General features: G+C 42.1%; 1 protein-coding gene across 1 annotated transcript in view; it reads left to right on the top strand.

Annotated features, from left to right (window-relative positions):
- thbs3a (thrombospondin 3a) overlaps positions 1-22801 on the top strand; it is a gene marked incomplete at both ends in the record, with an annotated part of 139692 nt that overhangs the window by 43495 nt on the left and 73396 nt on the right. Inside the window, one exon of the mRNA XM_080753884.1 lies at positions 19856-19930. Coding sequence (XP_080610010.1) covers positions 19856-19930 — 75 coding nt within the window. The remainder of the gene's footprint in view (positions 1-19855; positions 19931-22801) is intronic.

Raw genomic sequence — 22801 nt, 5'->3', positions numbered from 1 at the left:
CTTCTTAACTTGTTGAGTGCCGATCCCGAACTAGTTCGGCTTTATTTCAATCCAATACAATTTTTTTTTTATTAATTCACTTACTTAGCTGCTTGTAGAGTCGTGGGTGGTCCTGGCTCGTCCTGCGCTAGCCAGCTAGCCATTTAGCATGGTCCGACGATATATTCCATTAAAAATGATTTAAAATACATTTTTGAGCCCCCCAATGTTCACCGAATGTTCAGCGCCGCTTCCGGAACGTAGTCCAGTGTGCCGATGCCGAATTAGTTCGGCTTTTTTAATGAAATGAATAAAATGATCCGAGGCCTTCTGAAGCCTGTGCCTAAATTTTCAAGCAGGGTGTTCCAAATCCGGGTGCCCCCGGCCGGCCGTTACCCGCGAACGCCGCCGCCAATCGCCGCCGAATCCAATGAAACACCACATCTTTGAAGGGCCATATCTCTGGATTGTGTTTTTAGGGAAGCGGCGCGAGGTTTATTTACGGCGAAATCGCCGAAAAATGATCTTTAAAATGACAAAATGCAAATAGCTAATCTTTAGCCATTATCATCCGGGACCTTTCCATGACGTGCACGAACGTGAGCACGCGCGTCACTGCAACGTGAGTCCCCGGATGCTAAAGCGCTCGCCTATGGGAGAAAGCCTGGCATTCTATGGCGCCATCAAGGGGCTGGCACTGGAAGCGTTATCTATCTCTATCTATCTATCTAGGTCGTCCTCAGACGAGCCCTCCATCGTTGTTTCCAGTCATCTCGGTTCTCCATACATCTGGCCAGCTCATTGGTGTTCTGTGTCCCTACGTCTTCCTTGAGTACGTCCACGTATGTTTTTGTGGGACGTCCTCGCGACCGGTGCCCATGTGTTGGCTCCCACAGTACCAATTTGCTGGCTGGAAGCTCCTGGTGTCTTTGGCAGTGTCCTGCTAGTCTCATTCTTCTGGTGGCAATTTTCTCGCTTACCTTTGGTATTCCCTCATACAGGCTCCTGTTTGTAACATGTGCACTCCTGTTGATGTTGAGTACTGCACGCAACATTCTAGTGTAGCACCCGTCTAGAGACTTCTGCAGGGTTGGCTTCAGGGTCCAGCATTCACTGCCATAGAGGAGAACAGACTCCACCGTTGCAAAGAAGAAGCTAAGTTTGATTTGGCGGGGGAGGTTAGAGTTCCATACACTGTTCATGCCGTTCAGGGCCCTCCAAGCGAGTGCCTTCCTTACTTTAAGGTCTTTCTCAGTTGAGTCGACCCATGCGCCCAGGTACTTGAAGTCCTTGACTTCCTTCAACACAGCTCCTTCTGTTGTTGTCAGAGGTGAGTGATCAGGTAGGTTATAGGTGATAACCTCAGTTTTCTTAGCATTTAGCCTGAGACCAACTTTGGCACACTCTATCTCCACCCTGTTCAGGAGTTCTTGTGCTTGTTCCATGCTGTCGGAGAGCAGGCTGATGTCGTCCGCATAGTCCAGGTCTGTCAGAACTACTGCGGGATGCCGCCTTGACCTCCTTGGTGTTAGCGTGAAGCCAAGCTCTTGTTCTCGTCCCCCTATGGCTTTCCTGAGCGCATAATCTAGAACTATGATGAAGAGGTAGGGGGCTAGGGTGTCTCCTTGCATTACACCCGCTCGGATGTCAAACACCTCACTGCTGCCATCTGGGGTCACCACTTTGGCCCTTGTTTTTGCGTACATGGTCTCGATAGCCCGGAGAATGTTGGGAGGGACATTGTAGGCCTCAAGGATCTTCACCATCTTGCTTCTGTGGATAGAATCAAAAGCCTTTTTGAAGTCAATGAAGCACAGTACAGCTGCTAGGTTGTCCTTTTTCACCTCCTCTATTAATCTCCTTAATGCCAGGATCTGTGCTACGGTTGTTCTCTCCTCTCGAAAACCATTTTGGTTTTCTCTCAGGTGAGGGTCGATGGCATGCCGTATCCTGTTCAGTATCATTCGGTTGAAGACCTTAGCTGTAATACATGTCAGGCTGATGCCTCTGTAGTTGTCTGGCTTTGAGAGGTCTCCAGCTTTAGGCACCGGGATGATGTTAGACAGAGACCATATTTCAGGTTGCTTGTTGTGCTGTAGAGCATTGTTGCAAAAGTCTAGGATGAGGTTGTCTAGGTCGCAGTTCTTCAAGACCTCTGGGGGTATGCCATCCGGCCCAGCACTCTTTCCCTCTCTCAGGGTGGATTTTGCCCTGGCGAGCTCGCTGGTTGTGAAGGGTCCATCGTCGATGTTCAGGCCCTGGAGGACTGTCGGTATATTTTCCTCCTCTCCCTCTTCCACTGATGTTCCCAGGAGCTTCTGGAAGTGGTCGAACCATGTTGCCACCCTCTCCTCTGGGCTGTGTCCTTCCACCTGGCCCTCCTTGGCCCTTTTCCGCCCTGTCATCTCATTTATTACTTTCCAGGCCTCCCCGTATTGCCTTTCACCTTGCGCCGCCTGCACTCTTCGCACACTTTCCATCACTTCTTCCCCTTTGATGGTGTCGTAGGTGCTGAAGAGAGACTGTTTGGCTTCGTTCAGTGTCTCGCGACTCTCCTCTGTTGGCTCACGCTCAAAGTTGAGTCGTGCTTCCTCCAACCTGCCTCGTGCTGCTACAACCTTCGGGTGTCTGGACCGTGGTGGTGCTCTTACTCTGTTCAGCACTGGCACGCACAGTCTGGTCGCCTCCTCGTTCGCTGTGATGAATCTCCCATATTCACGGCTGGGCTCCTCTCCCCTATCCAGCTGCCGAAAGCGCTTCCTGACTTCCTCCGTGTACCTGGTTTGGAGGCCCGGATTGGTCGTGAATGCCTTCCAGTCATGCCGAATCTTGGGGCTTGGCTTTGGGACCCTGAGGCTCAGTCGCACCCTCATGGAGACCACACGGTGATCAGAGCCTACAGAGCTGAACGTGCTGTATGGCTCAGCGTTCAGGATGGAATTCCTCCACTTTAGCCTCACTAGGATATAGTCCAACTGATATAGCCTAGGTAGCTCTCCAGGCCTCGAGGCTCGGTCTCGGAAGGTCCATCTCTTCCCTGTTTTCTTCCTGAACATGGTGTTTGCTGCCAGGAGCTGGTGTTCCATGAGAAGGGCTGTGAGGTATGCGCCGTTGCGGTTGGTAGACTCATGGTATGGGAATGGTGCATCCTCCTGTCCGATCCTGGCGTTGAAGTCGCCAAGGATTGCCAGGAAGTTGTGCGCTGGGACACCTCGGACTGCTGTTGTGAGGTCCTCATAGAACTTCTCAACATCCTCAGGTGATGCCATGTTAGTGGGCGAGTACACCACTATGACTGTTGTTACTGGGTTACCTGCGAATTCAGCCATGAGGATCCTTTCGGTGTGCTTGTGGACCCGTCGGAGGGCCCTGCGCGCCAGAGAACCTAGCATTAGCCCTACACCCCCTGTTGCAGCCTGGGCCCCGTTTCGCCCCGCAGATGCAGTGATGAACGTGCGTTTCTCCACTGTGTGGTAAACTATCTGGTCTATCTGGTCGTCAGTGTGGACTCTTCTGTGTTCCTGGACTCCCAGGATCTCTACCTCCTGTTCTTCAGCACAATGTGCCAATTCCACCAGTCTAGCTTCTTCTCTCACTGTGCATGCATTGAAGGTCCCCATTACAAATGGTTTCCGACAACGCATGAGTGCATTGGGTGGGATGCTGATGGATCAGAAAGGAACAGGGAGCACACAGCTGAAGGCACTCAACAGAGAAATAATATTAGGGTAAGACTTTGACATTTATAACTTGTATTTAATTCTAACAGGGTTGGTCTCTGTGTTGGATTTAATTAGAACACTTTGTTAGCTTAGTATCTATGGGGGTTTTAGCAACCACTCCACTGTTCTCACCTCTGCCACAGCTGATTGGCTCACCACTGCACACTCCCCATTATATGCTAACCAGAAGGCATATATAGGGAGACAGTGGGGAATCACTCTCACTGATGGATCAGAAAGGAACAGGGAGCACACAGCTGAAGGCACTCAACAGAGAAATAATATTAGGGTAAGACTTTGACATTTATAACTTGTATTTAATTCTAACAGGGTTGGTCTCTGTGTTGGATTTAATTAGAACACTTTGTTAGCTTAGTATCTATGGGGGTTTTTAGCAACCACTCCACTGTTCTCACCTCTGCCACAGCTGATTGGCTCACCACTGCACACTCCCCATTATATGCTAACCAGAAGGCATATATAGGGAGACAGTGGGGAATCACTCTCACTGATGGATCAGAAAGGAACAGGGAGCACACAGCTGAAGGCACTCAACAGAGAAATAATATTAGGGTAAGACTTTGACATTTATAACTTGTATTTAATTCTAACAGGGTTGGTCTCTGTGTTGGATTTAATTAGAACACTTTGTTAGCTTAGTATCTATGGGGGTTTTTAGCAACCACTCCACTGTTCTCACCTCTGCCACAGCTGATTGGCTCACCACTGCACACTCCCCATTATATGCTAACCAGAAGGCATATATAGGGAGACAGTGGGGAATCACTCTCACTGATGGATCAGAAAGGAACAGGGAGCACACAGCTGAAGGCACTCAACAGAGAAATAATATTAGGGTAAGACTTTGACATTTATAACTTGTATTTAATTCTAACAGGGTTGGTCTCTGTGTTGGATTTAATTAGAACACTTTGTTAGCTTAGTATCTATGGGGGTTTTTAGCAACCACTCCACTGTTCTCACCTCTGCCACAGCTGATTGGCTCACCACTGCACACTCCCCATTATATGCTAACCAGAAGGCATATATAGGGAGACAGTGGGGAATCACTCTCACTGATGGATCAGAAAGGAACAGGGAGCACACAGCTGAAGGCACTCAACAGAGAAATAATATTAGGGTAAGACTTTGACATTTATAACTTGTATTTAATTCTAACAGGGTTGGTCTCTGTGTTGGATTTAATTAGAACACTTTGTTAGCTTAGTATCTATGGGGGTTTTTAGCAACCACTCCACTGTTCTCACCTCTGCCACAGCTGATTGGCTCACCACTGCACACTCCCCATTATATGCTAACCAGAAGGCATATATAGGGAGACAGTGGGGAATCACTCTCACTGATGGATCAGAAAGGAACAGGGAGCACACAGCTGAAGGCACTCAACAGAGAAATAATATTAGGGTAAGACTTTGACATTTATAACTTGTATTTAATTCTAACAGGGTTGGTCTCTGTGTTGGATTTAATTAGAACACTTTGTTAGCTTAGTATCTATGGGGGTTTTTAGCAACCACTCCACTGTTCTCTGGCTTGGGCTTCAACTCAACCGGCTCATTTTGGGTTGGGATGCAATTTTCAGACCTGTTGAAAACTAGTCAGTAAACCAGTGGTTCTAAACATTTTCATGTCAAGGACCCCCAAATTAACATGCATTCTGTAGACCCCCACCTGAAAATATGTTCTGCCTGGGAAGATTTTTCAAGATTTATCAAAGTGTTTAAAAAATATCCGATCTACAAGCTCAAAATGGGCTGTAATGGTAATGCGTTCGGTTGTGAGCTTGTAGATCGTCTATTTTCAAACACATTTTAAAACTGGGTTAAAATGGTAAAACTCCTCCTTGTTTTACTGTGGACCCCCTGGAACTTCCTAAAGGACCCCTGGGGGTCCCCAAACCACACTTTGAGAACCACTGCTCTAAAGATATTATACAAATAGTTTGATGATTTAAATTGATGAAACTTAAAGAATAAATTATTTTAGCACAGCATGTCACACTTAAGAACTAAAAGGCCACCCTAAGAGTGCTCTACAGTGTGCGTAGATTTTTTTATTAACATAAGAACAAATCACAGCTAAGAAAACATTGGTGTATGCCAAATCTTCTTAAAAAACTTCTTAAAAGGGTCTAAGAAGAAATTTCTTCGTAAGAACGTTCGTAAGTAGGTTGGTGAATCGGGCCCAATGAACTGAGTGTATTGGGATATTAGTTGGTTGGTGCCTTTTGGATTAAGGTGCAGGCCATCTCTTTTATAAAGATCATGGCGCGTCCAAAAACTGTCGAAATTACTTATGAAGCCTGTGGCATTTGACAGGCAGAATGCTTTTTGCCATTCATGCAGGCTCCAAAGTCTACTAAAGTGCTCAGCGCTCTTTGATGGGACAGGGATGGGGCCAGAAAACACACATGTTTTGCCCAGGCTCTGTACAGTAATGGCAAGAGATTGTAACTCTTCTCTAAGTCTAATAGAATGTCTATTTAAATCATTAGAGGCAACATGGAAAATCAGTGTATGTGCTGTGGGATGGTAATCTAAGACTAGAAAAGAAAATTTCTAAGAAATTTTAAGTGTGCCTGCAGCTCGCTAAGTCCCCTGAAAAACACGTTTTGGCATGAAACGGTTACGTTTTGCGCGTTTGTGGTGCCCCCTATGGGTCGAAGTGGAAATGCTTTTGGTAATATGTTCAGTATAGCGCCCCCCACTTGTGGTTAAAATTTGGTGTTGACTGGATGTTTCGTTTGTGATTTATGGCTACTTCTTACAAAACGGGCTCCTCCCGCTAACTTTGGAACCCTGTTACGGAAGAACGGTATGGACTATCAAAATATCGTTTAAATATGTGTATCGCGTGAGTCCATAGATCGTGTGTATCGATTTTTGTGACATTTGGAGAAAATATGTAGGAAAGGAGCAAAAAGTGTGTTTTGAAGAAAATTCTAAATGGCGGAAAATCTATCCTGACGCAAATGGGCGTGGCCTATATGAGGAGATGCGTCATGACCCAAGGAATCCAGGGAAAAAGGAATTTTAATTTTCCGACCCACGGTTCAAGAGTTACAGGCCGAAAGGTAAAGTGGACTGTTATAGCGCCACCATGAGGCCAACTGACGAAATTATTTTTTATTTAATCCTTGATATCATTATAAATCTCCTCTCCAAGTTTTGAAACTGTAGCCCCTATGGTTTGCGAGAAAAAAAATATTGAATGTGAGTTTTTGCGATTCCCATTATAAGTCAATGGGTAAAATTAATTCACTAACTAGAAAAGAAAATTTCTAAGAAATTTTAAGTGTGCCTGCAGCTCGCTAAGTCTGTGCAACCTTGTTTAGCGGTTGGTGTTAGCATTAGCGTTACATTTTTTAACATTAGCATTTTTTGCATAAGCTTTAACATTATGGTTCTTCATATGACACCACCCACATGTCTGTACGACAAACGGATCACGAGATAAAGGGTCACTTGGAATGGTGTGCTATTAACTTTCTTTCCAATCCGCGTTACCATGGCGAATTTTTTTTGAGAAAAAAAAATTGAGAAAAAAAAACATTTTGAGAAAAAAAAACATTTTGAGAAAAAAATACTTTTTGAGAAAACATTTTTTTTGAGAAAAAAAAATTAACAAAAAAAATTGAGAAAAAAGAATTTGAGAAAAAAAAATTTTTGAGAAAAAAAAATGTTTGAGAAAAAAAAAATTGAGAAAAAAAAATTTGAGAAAAAAAAAATTTGAGAAAAAAAAATTTGAGAAAAAAGTTTTTTTGAGAAAAAAAAATGTTTGATAAAAAAAAATTTGAGGAAAAAAAAAAATTGAGAAAAAAAACATTTGAGAAAAAAAAAATTTGAGAAAAAAAAATTTGAGAAAAAAAAAATTTGAGAAAAAAAAAATTGAGAAAAAAAAATGTTTTGAGAAAAAAAAAATTTGAGAAAAAAAAATGTATGACACCAGCCGCGAGTCTGTACGACAAACGGTTCATGAGTTATAGAGGCACTTCCTGTTTGGCAAAGGGCACGGGGCTTAATCAATTACAGCTCATCCCTATTGGCTGGAAAAAGACCAAAGTTGTGTGTGCATTTTAAAGTTTAAATCACGTTGCTAGGCAAAAGTATGGCAGAGTTATGTGGCGCCAAAGTTTCTGTTTTTTTTTTTCGGAGTCCCCCATTCAAAGTCAATGGGGGTTTTTGAGCGTAGTTTTTTGCGAATTACGTTGCCATGGTTACGCGGATCGGAAAGAAAAGTAATAGCACACCATTCCCGGCCGAGCCGCACATTTTGATGTATATATTGCGGGGGTGGCGTAAATCGTGCGGCAGTTATTACGTGCCGAAGTTTCCCCCATTCTAAGTCAATGGGGTTTTTTGGCGTCGTTTTTTGCGAATTACGTCGCAATGGTAACGCGGATCGGAAAGAAAAGTAATAGCACCCCATTCCCGGCCGAGCCGCACGTTTTGATGTATATATTGCGGCGGTGGCGTAAATCGTGCGGCACTTATTACGTGCCGAAATTTTGTGAAGTGATTATTATTATTATTAAGTGTGCCTGCTATGCAATAGCAGAACACTTATTGTAATCCGCCATACTTAAGTCAGTCAGTCAGTCAGTAAGTAATGTTCTTGCAAATTTCTGCTCGTAATAACTGCCGCACAATTTACGCCACCGCCGCAATATATACATCAAAACGTGCGGCTCGGCCGGGAATGGTGTGCTATTACTTTTCTTTCCGATCCGCATTACCATTGCGACGTAATTCGCAAAAAACAACGCCAAAAAACCCCATTGACTTAGAATGGGGGAAACTTCGGCACGTAATAACTGCCGCACGATTTACGCCACCCCCGCAATATATACATCAAAATGTGCGGCTCGGCCGGGAATGGTGTGCTATTACTTTTCTTTCCGATCCGCTTTACGATTGCGATGTAATTCGCAAAAAACAACGCCCAAAAACTCCATTGACTTTGAATGGGGGACTCCGAAAAAAACCCAGAAACTTTGGCGCCACATAACTCTGCCATACTTTTGCCTAGCAACGTCATTTAAAATGTAAAATGCTCACACAACTTTGGTCTTTTTCCGACCAATAGGGATGAGCTGTAATTGATTAAGCCTCGCCCCCTCTTTAACAGGAAGTGCCCTTCACCAAACAGGAAGTGCCTCTATAACTCATGAACCGTTTGTCGTACAGACTTGCGGCTGGTGTCATACCTTTTCTTTTTTTCTCAAATTTTTTTTTCTAAATTTTTTTTTTCTCAAATTTTTTTTCTCAAATTATTTTTTCTCAAAAAAAATTTTTTCTCAAAAAATTTTTTTCTCAAATTTTTTTTTCTCAAATTTTTTTTTTCTCAAATTTTTTTTCTCAAAATTTTTTTTTTCTCAAAAATTTTTTTTCTCAATTTTTTTTTTCTCAAATTTTTTCTCAAATTTTTTTTTTCTCAATTTTTTTCTCAAAATTTTTTTTTTCTCAAATTTTTTTTTTCTCAATTTTTTTCTCTAATTTTTTTTTTCTCAAAAACATTTTTTCTCAATTTTTTTTTTCTCAAATTTTTTTTCTCAAAATTGTTTTCTCAAAATTATTTTTTTCTCAAAATTTTTTTTTCTCACATTTTTTTTTCTCAAGATTTTTTTTTCTCACAATTTTTTTTTCAAAATTTCTTTTTCTCAAAAAACTGTCGTTAAAGTGCGACCCGTGATAACGGCCAAAAATGCTCCAAAACGCCACTAATTAGTCGAAATGGCTGACTTCCTGTTTGGTTTCTGATTGGCTGCTGGCCTTGTGACGTGGGTAGAGCTGCGAGGGCCTGGTCATCGCTGCTTGCAGCTTTAATTCATTAATCGTCCATGACCTTAATTGGGGCCTATTTCGCCAAACAGGAAGTGCCCCTCACCAAACAGGAAGTGACCCTTGATCTCGTGAACCGTTTGTCATACAGACACGCGGGTTGCGTCAAATGAAATAACGCTAATGCTAACACCAACCGCTACACAAGGTTGCACAGACTTAGCGAGCTGCAGGCACACTTAAAATTTCTTAGAAATTTTCTCTTCTAGTTATTATTATTATATAAGTATGGCGGATTACAATAAGTGTTTTGCCATTGCTTTGCATGGCAGGCACACTTAATAAATTAATATCAATTAAACGATACAACTTTTCTCTTAGAAAAGTAATAGCACCCCATTCCCGGCCGAGCCGCACGTTTTGATGTATATATTGCGGCGGTGGCGTAAATCGTGCGGCACTTATTACGTGCCGAAATTTTGTGGCGACATTACTTACTTAAAGGAGCATGAAACACAAAATCACTTTTTCTATAAATATATATTATATCAATGAGTCACTTGTGATAGGGAGCAGTGATATGGTTCAATTTGCCCATAGGCTTGGGGATTCAGAGCTTTCTGCTGTCTCTGTAGCTATTTCTGTGTACTTCCACTTTCTAGGTCAAAAAGAAATATTTCGCGCCACTCATTAAATATTAGCTATCAATGTTCTGTGGTGTAACTTGACGTAGGCATATCTAATTAATATTAACGTTTGTTTTACAGAGTCGTATCAAGGGGGGCGTGGTTTCACTGTATGCTTGTTTCAGCCAGAGAGAAGAACAGGCTCTGTCAACAGACAGTTACACTGTGTGGTGCCTGTGTTATTTTCCGTGTAGTGTAGCCTGTGTGTGTGTGTGTGTGTGTTTGCGTGCGTGTCGTGACAGTGCACGCACACACACAACGTCCACACACGGAAAACAGCAGATCTACAAGCTCACAACGCGTCGCGAAAGCGACGCGCTGTGAGCTTGTATATCGGCTATGTATGTAGCCTTGCTAATAGCCGTAGAGCCGAAACCAACGTGTTTACATGGTTGAGAAGCTATTGCTGCTACGGCTGTTAGCTAGGCTACATAGCTACATAGCTAATATACAAGCTCACAACGAGCTTGTAGATCTGCTAGTTTTCGTGTGTGGACGATGTGTGTGTGCGCGCACTGTCACGACACACACACGCACGCACACACACACACACACACAGTCACTCACACACACACACACACACAGTCACTCACACACACACACACACACACACACACACACACACACACACACACACACACACACACACACACTACACAGCAAATAGCTATAGCGCTAGCGTCCATTCTTCACTGGTACCGTGGTCCAGAGCTGGAGAAAGTTTGTCCATGGATACAAGCTCAGACAGCTTGTTTGTAAAATACTTCCCCATTATAATTGGTTAAAGAACATGGAGTTGCCGAATCTTTATACTTTTTACACCTCCAATGGCTGGTTTTAAAAAATGTTTCCGAAATGGAAAAGCACTGCTGACAGCCCGGGCCGCTCTGTCTCTCTCTGATAGAAGACGCTGACGCATTACTCCGCCCCCTCCCCCCACAACGGCAGATATCCACGCCTACATTTTAGAAATCTTTTCATATTCTCAAGTCTGATAAAACAAATTAGAGGCGGGGTTTCATCCTCCTTTAAGTATGGCGGATTACAATAAGTGTTTTGCCATTGCATGGCAGGCACACTTAATAATGGGAACCAATTGAATATGTTGACTTACTTTTCCACCAGGGAGACAATGGCACCAGGGATCACAGCATCTCTAATAAGGGAGTCTCCAATAAAGACAATGGGCCCGATTCACCAACCTACTTACGAACGTTCTTACAAAGAAATTTGTTCTTAGACCCTTTTAAGAAGTTTTTTAAGAAGATTTGGCATACACCAATGTTTTCTTAGCTGTGATTTGTTCTTATGTTAAGAAAAAATCTACGCACACTGTAGAGCACTCTTAGGGTGGCCTTTTAGCTCTTAAGTGTGACATGCTGATTGCTGTGCTAAAATAATTTATTCTTTAAGTTTCATCAATTCTACAGTTGTATAATAATATGATTTAAATCATCAAAATATTTGTATCATATCTTTAGAGCAGTGGTTCTCAAAGTGTGGTTTGGGGACGCCCAGGGGTCCTTTAGGAAGTTCCAGGGGGTCCACAGTAAAACAAGGAAGAGTTTTACCATTTTAACCCAGTTTTACAATTTGTTTGAAAATAGACGATTTACAAAGCTCACAACCGAACGCATTACCATTACAGCCCATTTTGAGCTTGTAGATCGGATATTTTTTAAACACTTTGATAAATCTTGAAAAATCTTCCCAGGCAGAAAATATTTTCAGGTGGGGGTCTACAGAATGCATGTTAATTTGGGGGTCCTTGACATGAAAATGTTTAGAACCACTGGTTTACTGACTAGTTTTCAACCGGTCTGAAAATTGCGTCCCAACCCAAAATGAGCTGGTTGAGTTGAAGCCCAAGCCCCATACTCACCCCCTACGTCCCCCACCCTCCCCCCGGCACAACCCTTCCTCACCCCCCCCCCCCCCCCCCCCCTTTCCCCCCCTCCCCCCATAACCCAACTCCCTACACCCTCACCCCCATATCTCAACAGCCGCCACACGCCCATTTGCCTGTCCCCTTCCTACCTGAAATTCCACCTTGCACCATGCACCATATCCCAACCACCACACCCCTACTTCCACCCCATTACATACCAAGCAGCTGCTAACTTAAAGCCCCTCTATACCCACCCAACTAACTAATGCTATTTCCAAACATGAAATATGGATAACATTATAATTTCAGCAAATTTACATTGATGTCTATAGTGAAATAATAAAAATACATTCATTCATTAAATACAAATAATTAGCTGTTCACTTCAGAAGTACCTCCACAGAAGTATTTTTTTATTATGTTTGGAGTCTAGTGTTCCACCATCTTTACACTTTAGGGATTCTTGACTTCATGCTCTCAACTTTATTTCTGTAAGTGATTTCTTGTTAGTTCTGTGTACAGCAATCAAACACAGGTGTGACTGCAGAGAGTTTCATGAAGTTGTGCTTTATATGGGGATTTGTGGGTGGCTCCCTATGGTAATAGGGATACAAATTAGGATATGTTGGGTGTCTACCTATGATAATTAGGATTACCTGGCACACCCCTTCAAGTTACGAGGATTGGCATTCATCATAATAAGAACATAGTTAAAGGGATATTCCACTTTCAAAAACACTTTTTGTCATTGTATGGTCTAATCAGGCTTGTATGAACACCCTGAACAGTTTTTAATTTTCTTCATTCAGTATTTAGATATTTGATGTAAAAGTTACCAGGCCCGACACGCCCATGCCTCTCCCCACACACACTCATTGTAACTTCAAACTCCATTTTAACCATGATAGATTTATTAAAAATACCCATTATTTTTTCTGGTGACTCATACTACCCTCCTAGTACGTGAGCAGGCCGTGTTTTTTCCATAACGTTTTTCATGTATTTTTTATATATTTTTATTAAGTGTGCCTGCCATGCAATGGCAAAACACTTATTGTAATCCGCCATACTTATTAAGTGTGCCTGCCATGCAATGGCAAAACACTTATTAAGTGTGCCTGCCATGCAATGGCAAAACACTTATTGTAATCCGCCATACTTAATAATAATGATCCCACAAATTTCGGCACGTAATAACTGCCGCACGGTTTACGCAACCACCGCAATATATACATCAAAACGTGCGGCTCGGTCGGGAATGGGGTGCTATTACTTTTCTAAGAGAAAAGTTGTATCGTTTAATTTATATTAATTTATTAGTGAATTAATTTTACCCATTGACTTATAATGGGAATCGCAAAAACTCACATTAAATATTTTTTTTCTCGCAAACCATAGGGGCTACAGTTTCAAAACTTGGAGAGGAGATTTATAATGATATCAAGGATTAAATAAAAAAGAATTTTGTCAGTTGGCCTCATGGTGGCGCTATAACAGTCCACTTTACCTTTCGGCCTGTAACTCTTGAACCGTGGGTCGGAAAATTAAAATTCCTTTTTCCCTGGATTCCTTGGGTCATGACGCATCTCCTTATATAGGCCACGCCCATTTACGTCAGGATAGATTTTCCGCCATTTTGAATTTTCTTCGAAACACTTTTTGCTCCTTTTCCTACATATTTTCTCCAAATGTCACAAAAATCGATACACACGATCAATGGACTCATGCGATAAACATATTTAAACGATATTTTGACAGTTTATACCGTTCTTCCGTAACAGGGTTCCAAAGTTAGCGGGAGGAGCCCGTTTTGTAAGAAGTAGCCATAAATCACAAACGAAACATCCAGTCAACACCAAATTTTAACCAAAAGTGGGGGGCGCTATACTGAACATATACCCAAAAGCATTTCCACTTCGACCCATAGGGGGCACCACAAACGCGCAAAACTTAACCGTTTCATGCCAAAACGTGTTTTTCAGGGGGAACGACCCTCTCAAAACGAAACACTAACACCAACCGCTACACAAGGTTGCACAGACTTAGCGAGCTGCAGGCACACTTAAAATTTCTTAGAAATTTTCTTTTCTAGTATAATAATAATAATCACTTCACAAAATTTCGGCACGTAATAAGTGCCGCACGATTTACGCCACCGCCGCAATATATACATCAAAACGTGCGGCTCGGCCGGGAATGGGGTGCTATTACTTTTCTAAGAGAAAAGTTGTATCGTTTAATTGATATTAATTTATTAGTGAATTAATTTTACCCATTGACTTATAATGGGAATCGCAAAAACTCACATTCAATATTTTTTTTCTCGCAAACCATAGGGGCTACAGTTTCAAAACTTGGAGAGGAGATTTATAATGATATCAAGGATTAAATAAAAAAATATTTCATCAGTTGGCCTCATGGTGGCGCTATAACAGTCCACTTTACCTTTCGGCCTGTAACTCTTGAACCGTGGGTCGGAAAATTAAAATTCCTTTTTCCCTGGATTCCTTGGGTCATGACGCATCCCCTCATATAGGCCACGCCCATTTGCGTCAGGATAGATTTTCCGCCATTTTGAATTTTCTTCAAAACACACTTTTTGCTCCTTTTCCTACATATTTTCTCCAAATGTCACAAAAATCAATACACGCGATCTATGGACTCATGCGATAAACATATTTAAACGATATTTTGATAGTCCATACCGTTCTTCCGTAACAGGGTTCCAAAGTTAGCGGGAGGAGCCCGTTTTGTAAGAAGTAGCCATAAATCACAAACGAAACATCCAGTCAACACCAAATTTTAACCACAAGTGGGGGGCGCTATACTGAACATATACCCAACAGCATTTCCACTTCGACCCATAGGGGGCACCACAAACGTGCAAAACGTAACCGTTTCATGCCAAAACGTGTTTTTCAGGGGGAACGACCCTCTCAAAACGAAACACTAACACACTTAGCGAGCTGCAGGCACACTTAAAATTTCTTAGAAATTTTCTTTTCTAGTTGTATTTAATTTTTTCCATTTTCACAAAGAATTATTAAAAATACATGAAAAACGTTATGGAAAAAACACGGCCTGCTCACGTATTAGGAGGGTAGTTTGAGTCACCAGAAAAAATAATGGGTATTTTTAATGAATCTATCATGGTTAAAATGGAGTTTGAAGTTACAATGGGTGTGTGTGGGGAGAGGCCCTGGGCCTGGAGGGCCAGATAACTTTTACATCAAATATCTAAATACTGAATGAAGAAAACTAAAAACTGTTCAGGGTGTTCATACAAGCCTGATAAGACCATACAATGACAAAAAGTTTTTTGAAAGTGTAATATCCCTTTAAGAACAATTTTGCCTTCCTAAGAACGTTTCATGAATGTGACTGGACTTCACTTAGGAATTCACTTAGGAAGAAATTTAAGAACAAGTTAAGAAGAAAGTTATGAACTTATTGGTGAATGAGGCCCATTGCCCTTAGCCTCACATGACATGCACCCATGCACGATCCCACCATAGTAGCTTCTGATCACAATAATTATGAGCATCTCCTGTTGGGGCATGCTGACTCCATATCCCCTTCCTCCCCTCTAAACATCCCTGTTCTTATCACTACCAGACCCTCATCACTCACCAACATCACCCCTCGCATAGTCAATCTATCTAATCTCACTCACATTCCCTGTCGACCTACAGTTCCTCTGACTAAACCTGCACCATTTAAGATGGCCCTAATTAATGCAAGGTCAGTGTGTAATAAGCCCTTTATTATAAGGGACTTTTTTAAGTCTCATCAACTTGACTTTTTATTTCTAACAGAGACTTGGCTGAAAAACAAGGACAACATAACTATTAATAAGCTCTGTCCAGCTGCCTGTAGTATCATCAGTACTCCTAGAATGTCCCGTGGTGGTGGTTTAGCTGCTATTTTCTCCAAAAGGTTTGCTTGCCGCTCTGTGGACATTGGTAATTTTAACACTTTTGAAGCACTGTTTCTTAGGTAAATCCTCTTTTTATTTTGTTGTGCTACCGCCCACCTGGTTCGAAAAGTGACTTTTTCTCAGAATTTCCAGAGCTTTTATCCTCTGAAAGTCGATAATCTAGTACTAACAGGAGATTTTAACGCCCATATTGATAATGCCTCTGATAACTTTGCAAAGGAGTTTATCAATATAACTCAATCACTGAATCTGACGCAGCATGTTTCTGGACCAACGCATGAACATGGTCACACTTTGGACCTGGTCTTCACATTGGGTCTGAACATCAACACGCTATGTGTCGGTGAATCAGACCACAAGTACATAACTTTTTATATTGATTTCATTTCTGAGCCCCTGCCCGTGAAACGGTCTGTCAGATCTCGCACACTAAATAGTACCACTGCCGAAAAATTTTCCTCTGTCTTTGCTGACTTTAGCAAGGACGTGCCAATGGCAACTAATACCAACGACATGGTCCGTGATTTCAATCATATCTGTCTTTCTGCCCTAAATGTAGTTGCCCCCCTCAAAACAAAAAAGAAATGTGCGGGTGCCACTAACGCATCCCCATGGATAAATGAGGACATCCGTAACCTAAAAAGAGAATGCCTAAAAGTTGAGCGGCAGTGGAAAAAGACAAAGGGGACAATTCACTTCAATCGCATGAAGGAACTCCTCTCCTCCTTTAACGAAAAAGTTGAGGATGCAAGAACCGCCTATTTCTCCAACCTGATCAACCTCAATAAGAACAAACCAAAAGCTCTCTTTGCCGTAATTAACACCCTGGTCAACCCCGCGCCTCCCACAGTTCCTGTCTACTCCGACAACGACTGTGAACTATTTTTATCCTTTTTTCTTGACAAAGTTAATAATATAAGGTCCAATATAACACCGCCTCTCATCACTGTAGTTGACCATCCTCCCCCTGTTCCCTCACTGAGCCAGTTTAATATAATCTCGGTAGATGATCTCACACCAATTGTTTCACTCATGAATCCCTCCTTTAGCCCTGTTGACACCATCCCAACCTCACTTTTAAAATCAGTATTTAACGATCTAAGTCCACATATTTTGTCTATCATTAATAGTTCCATATCCACTGGTTGTGTGCCTGAACTATTCAAACATGCAATCATCCAACCTCTGCTGAAAAAGCCAACCCTCGACCCTCTAGTCCATAGTAACTACCGGCCAATCTCTAAACTTCCTTTCATTTCAAAGGTTTTGGAAAAAGCTGTCTGTAACCAACTCTTACAATTCCTAAATAGCAATAACATATTTGACAAGTTTCAGTCCGATTTCCGTCAAAAACACAGCACAGAAACTGCGCCCCTTAGAGTATCCAGTGACATCATCATGAAGGCAGATATCGGAGAATGCTCAGTACTGCTGCTGCTTGATCTAAGTGCAGCATTTGACACAATTGACCATTCTTCTCAATAGACTCCATCAGTGGGTGGGTTTAAGTGGGTTGGCGCTGGATTGGTTTTCCTCTTATCTGTCTGGGAGGAGCGTAGCTGTCGCGATCGACGATTACATCTCTTCATCTGTTCCCTTGACCTGTGGGGTCCCCCAGGGCTCCATCCTTGGTCCAGTCTTGTTTTCCCTCTACATGTTACCCCTTGGTGCCCTCATAAACAGTTTTGAAGGCATCTCGTATCATTGCTACGCGGATGATACTCAGTTATATCTCTCTTTTAAGCAAAACAATTAGGTAAAATCACAGTCTTGCGTGACTGCATAACTGAAATAAATAATTGGATGGCACAAAATGTTCTACAATTAAATGCGGACAAAACCAAAATCCTTATTATTGGCCCTGAAAATATCGCTAATTCAATTCGGTCATCCCTGAGTGCACTGGCCTCCAATGTCACCGATACAGCAAGAAACCTAGGTGTCTTTTTTGACTAGAGTTTCATGTGAAGAAAGTTACCCATGCAGTCTTGTTTCTATCACTTACGTAACATTGCAAAAATTAAACCTATGCTCACCTCTCAAGACCTGGAAAAAATCATCCATGCTTTTGTTTCTTCCCGCCTAGATTACTGTAACGGACTTTACTCGACTCTTAGCTCTTCCTCCATTCACCGACTCCAGTTAGTACAGAACACGGCTGCCAGAATCCTGACTAATACAAACCGCAGAGCTCATATCACACCGGTCTTGGCTGCGCTTCACTGGTTACCCATAAAATCCAGAATTAACTTCAAAATCCTCCTAATAACATACAAAGCATTACATGGACTGGCCCCATTGTACATCACTGAACTGCTACACGCAAAACCTGATGTTAGATCCCTCAGGTCCTCTAACAAAGGCCTTCTGGACATCCCTTGGTCCAATCTAAAAACCAAGGGAGACCGAGCCTTTGCAGTTGTTGCTCCTACTTTATGGAACGACCTTCCATTAGTGGTTAAAAATGCTGAGTCAATTGATGTTTTTAAGAACTTGCTGAAAACTCACTTGTTTCGCATGCACTTTTTGTTATGAAGTCTTTATGTTTTATCTTGCTTTAACCAATTGTATTATTGTATTGTTTGTTTTATTGTTTTTATTGCTTGTTTTTATTGCTGTCCATTGTACAGCACCTTGTAACATTGTTTTGAAAGGTGCTTTATGAATAAAATTTACTTAATTACTTACTTACTTACTGGCATGCATGCAAATCAAAATGCATGCAAATCAAAGTTAAAATCACTAAAACGTTAGAAAGAAGTAAATGAAAACATTTTAACACTCATCTTTTCTTGTGCATAAGTGCGCATGCGTAAGCGAGGCTAAGTTAGCTTCCCACCATAGAGTAAATAGGCTTTCCACGCTTACTATGGGAGTCGACGGAAGTGTCGTAACTCTCTCTTTCTATGACGCTGAGTGATCCAAACAGCCAGGAGTCATGTGATTTGAACTAACTCAAGATGGTTTACTTTCGTTTACAAAAAAAGTAAAATAATAAAAGAAAATAAAAAAAATAAAAAAAGAAAATTTTCTCTGCTTTGGGTGAAGACAAGCCACAGTCGACTGCCTCTATCTCTGCACTGGATATAATGCCGGACGGCTGATTATTTTTTTCCCGGCGCAAGGAGACGTCTTTTAACTAATTTGCGGCAATTTTAAACATAGCTAAACTCAGCAACTGCCAAATTGTCCTTACCTTTTAACGTGGGCACGTGCGCGCATCTCGCATGATCTGTGCATGTATCATGTAGGTGGCGTGTAGACCCGACCACAGCTTTCGAATAAAACAGTCCCATTGGAAAAAAGACATATCCGTTGTCAGGCTGTGTCTGCCACTGTTTACAGAAAAACTAATGTATAAGGCCGAGCTGTGCGCTATGGTCCTGCGTGGGCACGTCGCGCACATAGCAGACGATCTGTGCGCAGATCATATGCCTGGCGGGTAAAAGACTCATAACAGTTTCCAAATTTAAAAAAGAAATGCGTAAAAAAAGACCATTCTATGGCCGTGCAGCACCTTCCTTTGTTTACCTGCAAACCTATGGAAGCGGAGCTATGACGCAGCCTCAGACCGGATACGGAAACCTAGATCCGGTCAAAACAGGAAATGTGGCCGGATACAATACAATGTTCAGCTCAATGGATCTCTGCTTCATCACTGATGTACACATGAACAAATCCATACCTATTATTGTATTGTGATAAGTGTGTGGTCATGATTGTACAATTGTACATCGTACATTGTACATTGTGCCTTGCTCGCTTTGTCTGTCTGACCATCTCTCTCTCTCTCTCTCTGTCTCTCTCTCTCTCTCTCTCTCTCTCCCTCTCTCTGTGTGTAGGAATGTTCAGACATTGATGAATGTGTTGAAGTCGCAGATGCTTGTGTTCCCAACTCCGTCTGTACCAACTCTATAGTGAGTACAACACTGTCTATAAATAAACATATCAGAACAGTGGAGTTTAGCTCCACCATGCTGCAATAGCAAACACACACCCACAGAGGGCGCCATGGTCACCATGCTTACCAACACATACTGTTTGAAGGGCCCCATCAAAATGTATAAGTGTAGTAGTGCACTCTACTGGACAAAATGAGCCATTGTCCCTGTAAAAGTTAAAGGGATATTTCACTTTCTAACATCAATATAGAGCATCGCAGTTTTCAGTAAGAAACCAAAAATACACAGGGAAAGCAAATCTTCAAATTATAACCACACCCTGTGGTCTATTAGAGTTAATTTAACTCCATAGACACACAAAACACAACAAAGTACAAAACCATGGCACCACCTCTTTAACCATTTTAGATCAATTGAAAACACCTGTCCTTTTAGTCCAGTTCTATTTGTCCAAAAATGAAGGTTCGTTCAAATTTTCTGGAGATTAGGAAAACTATACATTTTTGGAAACTTCAGAGTGTAACAAATCAGAAAATCCATGATTCCATTTGCGCTGAAGCCAATATGGTGGTCATCTTGGACTTTGAAAAATGGCAACCTTTGAATATTCGTTTTTCAATATCTCGACTTCTAGATTATGTAGGATCGTGATTCTAGTGGCTAAATCAACATTTTTAGGGTCAGGAAATCCAATGGTGCCAATTAGAAATATTCACAAATTATCAATGGCACAGATGTGGGTCCTCATCCTTAATTTTGGGGGCAAAAGGTAACATTTTAATATTCGTTTTTCCACTGTTTTGAACTACAGTATAGGATCATGATTCCAGTGGTTAATCTAACATTTTTAGGTAATCAATATATTATCTGAAGAGGCAGAGACAGATGATTTCTCTCAATGACACAAAATTGTGTAATTTATTTACACCCAACAGTAAATTGAATTGATTAAGTAAACTATCAAGTAAAAACTGGTAGGCTATATTGTTGCTGTCGGGTGGAAACCTTGAATGAACAAAGCAGTTACTTCTCAGAAAATGGAAACAATGGACCCAATGAAGATATTTTTCATATGCTCTTGTCTATACCTTTTGTTCTTTCATTATTCATAAACCCCACATACAGACAATTTCAGTGATAAGTTCTTCCGCAAATAGCAAAAACTGTCACCAAACAGATATAGGACCCAATAGCAGGCAAAGAGGCAGGTACAAAGTTCAATGGATTTAATTAAACAAAAGCTGGAGGGGAGAAGGCAAAGGGACCAGGTGGAGAGAGTCAAAGGGGCAGCATAGTTCATAGTTCTTAGTGGGCAATCTGCGTGGCGCCTGGTCCAAGAGGGATAAGGCTAATCGTAGTCTGTGGGGCCGGTCCTGGTCCAAACACTGGGGATCTGTCCAAACATGCTGGAATACAAGGGCGTTAGGCAAGGGTCAAATCCAGATACAGGCAGGGGTCAAAACCGGGCATAAATACAGGTTATAGCAAGCAAGAATAGATCAGCAGGCAGAGAATAGTGGCATAAGTGAGGCAATAAATACACTAAGTGGAAACAGTCATGCTTACCTGTAGCAATATAGCAAGAACACGGTTGTCTATACATCATCTTCAATGTTGACAGCCTTCATCGTTTTGGAAGTCAGTACTACACTGACATAATTCCATAGAGGGTAGCTCCACTGATCTGCAAGAACATCTATGTGACAGTCTGCTTTTTGCAGTGACATGTGAGCATCTCAATGATTGCTGGGAGAGACTCATTTGTTTCAGCTGGCCATCCTCGTCCTTGTAATATCCATTGTTGAGTGGGTTAAGGAACTCCTGCTGAGCTATGTGTGCCTGACTCCTCACTATGGCCTCGATATGGACTTTTAGGACATGCTGCTTAAGAGCACCAAGTGTGAGTGGAAGCTTGACCCCTTCTGCCAAGTGTTTGCAGAATAGATGCCTTCTCAGCTTACCTTCGGTAAGTGCAGTGCATACAAACTTAGCTACTGTAGTTAATAGATCCTCTGTTACATCACTGGTTTGAGAAAGCATCTTCAGTGCCTTGAAGACTTCATCACCAGCTTTGAGGTAGCTGTTCCACCATGTAGATTTGCCTATCGAAAATCTCAGTGTTCCCAGTGTTGTCTGCTCCTGTAAAGGCATGAAGTCCTGGCAACGCTTTCTCACGACCAAACAAATGCTGATCTGATCTGACATCAAAGACCATTGAATACAGCAAAGGCTCCCCCATGCTTGTCATTGGGTCCGCTATTAGGACACACAAAGATTAACAGTGAACTGCACTTTAAAGCCAACAACTATGAAGAAGCAGACACCTTGTTGATCCACCTTACAGTTCTGGCTTCATAATAGCAAACTCTTTGATGCACAGCTAATGTTCTTCTCCCCAGACACAGATGTGTTGTCCTCAAGGCTCTGAAGATGCTTTCTTAAACCATGTAACAGGATCTTCAAACTAAAATTTCCACTGTAGGGCCGACCCAGAACTAGAACCAGAACTTCTGCTTTTGTTTCCATAAAACTAGAACTAACCGGGGTCCGAGCAGCAGCGCTGCTGGCCCCGCCCATAGGTTCCCAGAACTCAAGTTTAGTTCTACTTCAGGAGCAGAACCGAAAAAAGGTTTCAGGAACCTTGTCTGGAACCAGGCTGTGTGCAATGGAAACAACACCAGAACCAAAAAAATAGGTTCAGGTTCTGGAAAGTTCTGGTTCCACCTTGCAGTGGAAAGGGGGCTTAAGTGTGTATGCACTGCATACTTACCAAAGGGGAAACACCCCTGAACTGAGATGGCATCTATTCTGCAAACACATGGCAGAAGGGGACAAGCTTCCACCCACACTTGGTGCTCTTACGCAGCATAGAGTCCATATCGAGGC

This window comes from Nannobrachium achirus (assembly GCF_963921795.1).
Source record: "Nannobrachium achirus genome assembly, chromosome: 2".
NCBI lineage: Eukaryota > Metazoa > Chordata > Actinopteri > Myctophiformes > Myctophidae > Nannobrachium > Nannobrachium achirus.
Note: the sequence above shows the minus strand (reverse complement) of the source record. Positions and strands in the feature narration are given on the sequence as shown.